The sequence below is a fragment of the Centroberyx affinis genome, unplaced genomic scaffold (genome assembly GCF_046629955.1).
Source record: "Centroberyx affinis isolate AG114_WGS23_722 - 3 ecotype Tasmania unplaced genomic scaffold, CSIRO-AGI_Caff_v1 ptg001156l_1, whole genome shotgun sequence".
Taxonomy (NCBI): Eukaryota; Metazoa; Chordata; class Actinopteri; order Beryciformes; family Berycidae; genus Centroberyx; species Centroberyx affinis.
Genome location: NW_027279688.1, coordinates 1 through 8,161, shown reverse-complemented (window position 1 = coordinate 8,161; position 8,161 = coordinate 1). Strand labels below are relative to the sequence as shown.

Sequence of the window (8,161 nt, the reverse complement as noted above, 5' to 3'; positions counted from 1 at the left end):
TTCTCTGGCCTTCATCTTCATCACCATGGCCTTCTATTCACTGGTCCAGAAGAACGAGCCTGCGCCTACAAGCCGAGCAGGTCAACTACATTTCAGTAATTGTATTCTCATTATTAATGAACTTTCAATGTTTGCAACTTAATTAGTATAACCTTGTTGAGGTATTGATATTGTTTGAAACTCATCTTGGGCTTTTTACCTCACCTGTGCATGTATATTTCTTTCCATTTCTTTCTTTGGTAATTCTCTTCATGTATTTTTTTTGTTTTTGTTTTGATAGTTTGCTTTTTTAATATAAAATATAGCACACCTATTTTACACTCAACTCACACAACCGTTAAAACGGTGAAGTCCTGCAAATTGTTCTTAAAGCTATTACATGTTCTCCACAGCTCAGAGGAACCTAGGCGTCCCCATACGACACGCTGAACGCCGAGCCACAGGGAGAACATATGAAAACAGGTGAATACTGTATTACACATAAAATAATTCAATTCAATTCAACCTTTATTTATTTCTCGAAGAAATCATTGAGGGTGGCCCTCATTTACAATGATGTCGAGATTACAAGGATAAAACAAAACAAAGCCAGACAAAACAACAAAAAGGACCTGACTTAACAGTAAGGGATGAATTAACAGTTAAAAACAAGTGCATACAGATTGGGGGAAGGTTTGTGATCATGTGAATTATTACGAGGCTATGCAATAGTTTTTTTTTTACCACTGTGTAAATGACTCATTAAACCACGAACTGCTGTGCGTCTCGTCCAGAGCTTTTGAAGACGATGACTGTGTGGCGGTGATCGAGCAGAGCCCCAACACGTCAGACACCCGTGCCAGACCGCCGGGCCCCAGCCTGGTCACCGTGCAGATGGAGCCCACGTCTGAGGACCTCCAAGAGGACACCCAACCCACCCTGGATGACCACTCTGTCACTGTGGAGACCTATCCGGAGCCCATTCTTGACACAGAGGTTAGATAACTTAGAATAACACACACCAGGGTAATACATTTAAATAAATACATTTGCTTTTCAGAGGGCATTTGTTGGATCCATGATCTGATCAAGCCTTTTGGTCCTTTTTGGGGGCAACTGTATTAAACTATGAAATAATAAATTTGTATTGCATATTGGCAAACAAATACTCAATTTCTACCACTAAGATTTGTTTTAACTTCTTTCCCATCGCTGGAAACTGGTGGCAGCCCTTAAATAAGAGGATGGTACCCCCTTGTTTTTAATTTCACAAGCATTTCATGAACTTTTGCCCCGTGCCATTGTTAATTTCTGACCCTGACACACACACACACACACACACACACACACACACACACCTATTTCAGATCGATCCGTCCCTGGAGGAGGAGAAGCGCTGCAGCCTGTCCCAGCCCAGCATCCAGCTGCAGTGTGTGGAGGACTGGGCCAGCGGCGGGGGAGACAACCACGGCCCGTGCCAGGACGCCCTGCCCCCTCCGTCGTCCCTGCCCTCCCGCTCGCCCTCCCCCTCCCCCCCGCCGCCCGGGCGCGAGGAGGGCCTGCGCTCCTCGTTGACCCTCCAGACCGCCGAGCCGTGCGCGACACCCGTCCACCACAGCCTCAGCATCTCCCATGGGAACCCCCCCCTCCTCCTCTCTCACCACGTCTCCCTGGGGCTCACTACGGTCGCCGTGGATGTCCATTTTTACCCAGCAGCCACTGCTGCGGTGGCAGTGGCTACCAGCACTCACATTAACTCCGTTTCTAATACCGCTTCGGTGGCCACACCTCTGTTCAGTTCCCCATTGGCTAACAGTCAGGAGAATGACCAATCAGCTGCCAGAATGCATCAGAGTAAGTAGAGCATCAAGAGTAAAAATCCAAAACATCCTGATATGACCGACCTGATGGACAACTCATCTCCTAGTGACTGTTTACCATCTGCTTTTTCTGACCTCTTCTGGTGGTGAGGAAAATGTGTCTCGTGAATTTGTATAAATGATCTGAGAGAGAATCTTCACCAAAAAAATACAAGCTATGAGATGAACTCACCTGAAGGATATTACTGTCCACGTCTTTTTGTAAATGTGTTTTTCATAGCTCTAGTACAGCACTTTCTGTATCACCTCCTGTACTCGTTACATTAATTACCGTTATGTAGCAACATACTAACACGTTTGACTTTAGTATAGATGTCTAAAGCGTAGCTTGTACTAGTCTTACTTTCTGTTGTACGATTCTTTATTTTAATACTGAAACATGGAAGAGAAAATGTAGATGTGTGGTAAAACCTGCTGTCTGTGTGCACATGGGTTTACTTTTTTTGTACTGTAGAAGTCATTACTCACTTGGTTTATTCTGATTCATATTATGTAATAAGTTATGATGAGGTGAATGAGGTGTATAGCCTTGAAGTTTTACAGCCAAGGATAGATGCTGTACTTAGTCAGAAAACATTGCAATTTATGCGACTGTACACGGCCTGTTGAGGAGACCCGTTGTTTTTCTTGCATCAAGCTACTGACTGTTACATCTTTATTGAAACCAAAGGAAGTTAAGAGGGGCTATACGCATCAGACACTAGACAATACTGACTAATCAATATCCTCACTGAAAATTTTGTATTGTAACTCAGACATGACCTCTGACCCTCATTTTCAAAGGTGGTTATTTTGTAAATTCATTTGTGGGAAGAAAAAAAAAAACATTATTACAAAATGTTTAGTATAATTTTTTGCATACTGTAATGGGAAATAACTATCAATGTGAAGGGACTTATTTAAGAGGAGGAAATAGGCAACAATATTTCATATTTCAGAGTTGCCAAGCATAAATCTGACATATATCCTCACGTCTGGAAATTCTGATGATTAAAACTTATCGACAATAAGTCAGATGCAATGTTTTGTTCACAGTGTGAATGACTGAAAGAACTGTACCCACTGTAATCAATAAACATGGCCTTTATTAGCAATTTTAGCATTTTTTTTTCAAAAGATAATGGGGCAGACAAAAAGAGTGTTTAGATATGAACATGTAGACATTCACACTAAAGAATGACTAGCCCTACATTGTCACACTGGAAGGGTCAAATGTTGCTAGATAGGCCTTTAAAGAGGGACAAATTTGTTGTTAATCATTTAGAGTAGGCTACATCACCACCTCCATCAATAATCTCAACAATTTGTTTTCAATTCAATCAACCTCTTATTTGAACAAGTATTAGATTAATGTGAATGTGTGCTGCAATGATAGCTGTTTTGTCAACCAAGGAAATAGCAAATATTTATGTCATAATAGTTTAGGATCCCATTTTAAATGCTGTCATCTCACAGGGGAATAGTGATAAATCCTACAACATCATCAATAAAATCACAGATCACCCGGGCCAACAATCATTAAAGTTCGGTGGATGGTTTCCTTGGTCTTGCCTCCTCCTCGTTGCGTGGAACGTGGAAGCTCACGTACGGACACCACTTGGTGTTTTGGCACACCACCTTCTCCAGAGTGGCCGTTTTGATTATGTTGAAGCCCGTCTCTCCTCCAAAGGTGCTGGGCTTCCAGTACAGAGGGGAGCAGATGGGGTTTGCCATCAGGCCTTTCAGGGAGAAGGGAGCACCCATCTCCACCACGCTCTCGCCAAATATGGCGTTAGGGCGAGGCTTCTCCAGCAGCAGGCCGGGGTAAAACTCCAAGGCGTCAATATCACCGTAGAACTCCTCTAAATCTCTGGCCATCTCCTCGTCATCTGTTTGGAAAAGACAAACATGAGAAGACCAAAACTTAGAACTGGTCTACTAAATACTACTAAAATAGTGACTAGTGACACTTTACGCAGCACCTATGAGAAAAACCTAAAATGTTAAACTAGGTTGCAGAATGAGTAAGCCACCCGTCCCTTAAAGGAAGAATGAAGAAGAAAAACTGAGGACCTTGAGGAGTCCTATGGTCTGGTGCAACACACAAGACTTCCTGTGGTTTTTAAGTGTTCATGCAGCATCACTAAGAGAAGGAAATTTCACACTACTCATTGCAACAGACCTGAAGTCAAGTTAAAAATGTTATCAGAGCTAACTGCACCAACACCCATCATGCACGGGTCAGACGTTAGTTAACAAGTCTGCAGGTGAGGATGCAAAGTGAGTTTCTCCTTGAATTCTCCCCCGGCTCTGACAAAAGCAAATGATATTTACAAGATCGGTCCTGCTCACCAGTGAATTCAGAGAAAGAGGTGTACGGCTTGAGGTTAAACTTCTTCCTGTATTGATTGTAGGGCTGAATACGCACTTCTCTGGACGCTTTGAGGGCCATGTCCGTCACCATTAGCAGTACTGGGTGAGAATTTCTACCACCCCCGATCTGAGAGACAGAAAAAAGTTAGTCCCAGTGTTATTCTGATCAACTGTTCAATAATACTATCATCCAGGAGGCTTAGACAAACACCAGGTTATATGATGCTGCTGGAAGATGACATCTCAGCCTATCTCTCTCATTTGATTGTAAGGGAAATGGAAGGGGGAAAGAGGACGTGACTGAACTGTAAGGGTAAGTTCACTTTGATGTGGAAGGAACAAGAGCAAAGTGGTTTGTGGTAATGAAAAAATGTCATGTGAGCAGTTTGACCTTCACTGTGGTCTGAGAGAGATGTACCATCAAAGACATACTATGAAACATAAATGAAAAACATAGATGCGGTATCTCTGGCCAACCTCAACTTCCTCAACAGCACTTCCTATAATATATCTATTTCTTTATTGTAATATAGGCCAACTGAATGAAGAAATTAGTATTCCATAGTGTTTTGTAGACATTTTTGAAGACATGGTGTGGTTTTACTGTTGATTTTATGTCCTCTTTTATATATTTTTCTGATATTTTACTTTTTTATCATGTTTTCTGATCCTTCTTTGTGTTATTTTATTGTCTTACTGCTGTATTTTGTACTTGTGTGTGTTTCACTTTCATTCTCACCCCTATCTTTGCACAGGGCGAACTCCATCTGTGTGTGTTTAGTCTCTTCATTTCACAGTACATTTAAACTAAACTAACCTTAAACGATACAGAAACCACAGAACCGAGATTGTAGCCAATACCACTAACACCAGATTCTTGCCTACAGTACTACCTGTCCCGCAGGCTGACGAGAGAAGGCATCCACCATTTTCTCCACCCCGTATTCTGTGAGGACTGAGGTGTTGAAAAGAAACTGGGGATAGTGGATTTCATCTCCGTCGATGAGGAAGCTGTCGGGCATGAGCGGGTGCCAGTGGTAGAGCTGGGCGAACTCCAGGGCGATGCGGTTGCTGTACTGGAACTGCTCTTCGAAGAGCAGGGTCGGGTCAAACTTCAGATGCAGCAGATAGCCGCTAAGCTGCTGCACGTACTCTTCGATTATGATGCGGATGATCTCCCCTGGGGAAAAAACATAGATGGCTCACTCCGTGGCTGTTTGATCACTGTCACTGTCATCAGTTGATGTCACTCACTAAACTGACCTTTTAAAAGGAGTGTGAAGATAACATCCAGTCAAACAGATTTAATGAAATTCAGAATGAGAACAATGAGTACTCAGTGAAAGTAGAGGGTAAGTACAGTACCAGTCAAAGGTTTGGAGAAAAATACATGTATTTTTCTTTATTTTACTATTTTTCACATTTTAGAATAATAGTAAAGATATCAAAACTATGAAATAACACAAATGGAATTATGCAGTGACCAAATCAAAACTATCTTATATTTTAGATTCTTTAAAGTAGCCGCCCTTTGCCTTGATGGAAAGGCAAAGGCTTTGTGAAGAAATTCATACATAGGCATCGACTTCACTATTCATATTTATCTTAATGCTTGAAACACATTTCAAGCATTTAAGCATAAGCCTTTAGATCAAAATGGCTTTAAGAGAATGAAAACCACAGAACATTCAATCAGGTGTGTCCAAACTTTTGACTGGTAGCATAATTAAAAAAGCATTACCTTTTTTAAATCATGTTTCTTATTTTTTTGTTCGCCATCTGGTTACTGGTACAATTAATTTGAATGCCCATCATCTGACATCACTATAACCAGCCCTTCTAGACATTGAGAGGTTTAAACGGTTCATTTATTTACAGAATTGCCTCCCAGATAGTCATTACTAAGAAATTGTAAACAAATGTAAGCTAAAAACAAAAGAAAACTACATCCTCCTCCTCCAGCACTCACCAATGATGATGAGTCTGGTCGTCTGGAAGAGCTGCTCGTCGTCCCAGGTGGGATGCTCCGCCTTCAGGATGTCACAGACTCGGTTGTGCTCCCTCAGCCATATGGTGGAGTACATGGCGAGGCCCGGCTCAGCGCCAAACAGCTCGTGACCGAGGGCCAGACGTTTCTCCATGGGTGTGTCTTTAGAATAGTTCATGGGCACGGGGACATCAACTAAACTAGGGGGGAACACCTCACCATGTAATAGCTGCGGACGAACAAACACAGTTATTCAAATGTGGGGGAAGTATTCGGAAGGTTTTGTTGAGATTATGATATACAACAGATATTTATCAATCATTCACTTAATGTTTTGTGTTTCCTCAGATGCTGTGGCATTTTTTTATTTTTTTTGTCTTTTTTCAAATTCAGTAAACACAATAAAGTCTTGCCAGGGTCCGCTTTGTTGTGACTTGTTGCGAAATTCAGTGCTACTTACAGATCTCATTTAATAAAAAAAAACCCCAAAACAAACACCAACAAGCAGAGTGGCTTTTAGATAAAGATTGTCTGAGGAAGTTTGAAGCAAGTTAAAAGTAAGATAACATGCTGTCAGTGCTTCTGCTGCAGCTATAGACATAACCAATAGATTGTCTTGCTTTATCACTACCATCTGGAAAATGTGTAAGATAGCGTTCCCAGAACTTAGCTGCGGTAGGAGGTGACATATCAGGAGATAAATTTGTGTGTAGCATGTCTGATAACGAACATTAAAAACAAAGCTAGCTTGTTGGAAGTCATTTGAATCTCTTCAATAGACTGGCTTGGTTCTCCATTCCTACATAATCTACCAATGTCTGTTATACAGTCTGTTATGAATTGATGGCTACTTGGCATTTAAAAAAGTTGTCTTCTGTAATCCCATTGATGCCATACTAAGAGAATTTATGGGATTTCAAATCAATATGATTTATTTCCAAGAATAACTGGAGTCAGTCTATAAGCAGGAGAGTGTAAAAGTAAAATCTGACATTATTCTTAGGCCTCTGGCATCACTCTTTATGCCTATTCTACTGTTGCACTCATTGGAAGTGGCAATGGACTAATTAATCATTAACTGGATTAATGATTATCAATGCATGCCTAAAATCTAAATGTAAATGTGCTGGCTTGACAGTCCACCTGATATTTCATCTTCCCGTCTTTATGAAGTCGGAGCTGTAGCTGTCGCATGAGATTATCTCCATAGATATTCGAAGCATCTACCTGGGTGGGCCAGAGAAAAACACAGTCAGTTTTGGGGAAAAAAAGGTACATTTCTGTGCATCAGTAAAGTAAATTAAGGTAAAAGCAAGTAAATGACACCCATCTACAATCACCAAATTATGCAAGAGACTAGTGATTCCATGTCTTTTCAGATTCTTAATTCTCTACAGTCTACTGCTGGAATCAGACTCTGGTTTTAGGCTACTGTTGTACACCGAACTGCATTATCCATCTCACCCCATGTCCTAGAGCCCTGGTAAAGGACGGTCCAAGTCCAAAGTTGGTCTTGAAGAACTGGTGGATGAAGTGCTGGGCCATGAAGGCAAACATCAGACTGCTTCCCTGGGGGTCTGGTCTAAATTTCCTCCTCCTAAAACAACGCTGAGCCAACACTTTGGGATCGGGGAGAACACGTTTTCCTGCAGAGAGACAGAACCGTGTCAGCTCCACGTCATGAGTGCCTCCGGAGCCTAGTCGTCCATTTGTGTTTAGTAGTATGTTGAGGTCAAAGGCCACTGGACAGACTCTCACCTTTAGTTCCCATGGGCAAAGGACAGTCTTTAGGTATGGGGGGCAGGATCCGGGTGTAGTAGGTGTGGTTGTAGTAGGCCTCCCAGTTGAGGTAATTATATTTGGAGTTGTAGGTCGGAGGGCTTGGAATAAGGTCGGCTCTCACTTTGGGAGGAAAAAAGCACAGTTGGGTCTAGCAATGCACTGATCGCACACTTTTCTCAAT

General features: G+C 41.8%; 1 protein-coding gene across 1 annotated transcript; it reads right to left on the bottom strand.

Moving 5' to 3' along the window:
- Positions 1-2,944: 2,944 nt before the first annotated feature.
- On the bottom strand, positions 2,945-8,100 carry ptgs1 (prostaglandin-endoperoxide synthase 1; the record flags this gene model as incomplete). Its single annotated transcript, XM_071524143.1, has 7 exons — positions 2,945-3,727; positions 4,191-4,338; positions 5,105-5,391; positions 6,181-6,427; positions 7,342-7,425; positions 7,663-7,844; positions 7,957-8,100. Coding segments are annotated over 7 exons (1,442 nt in total), but the record flags the coding sequence as incomplete, so codon positions are not given.
- Between the last annotated feature and the right edge of the window lie 61 nt (positions 8,101-8,161).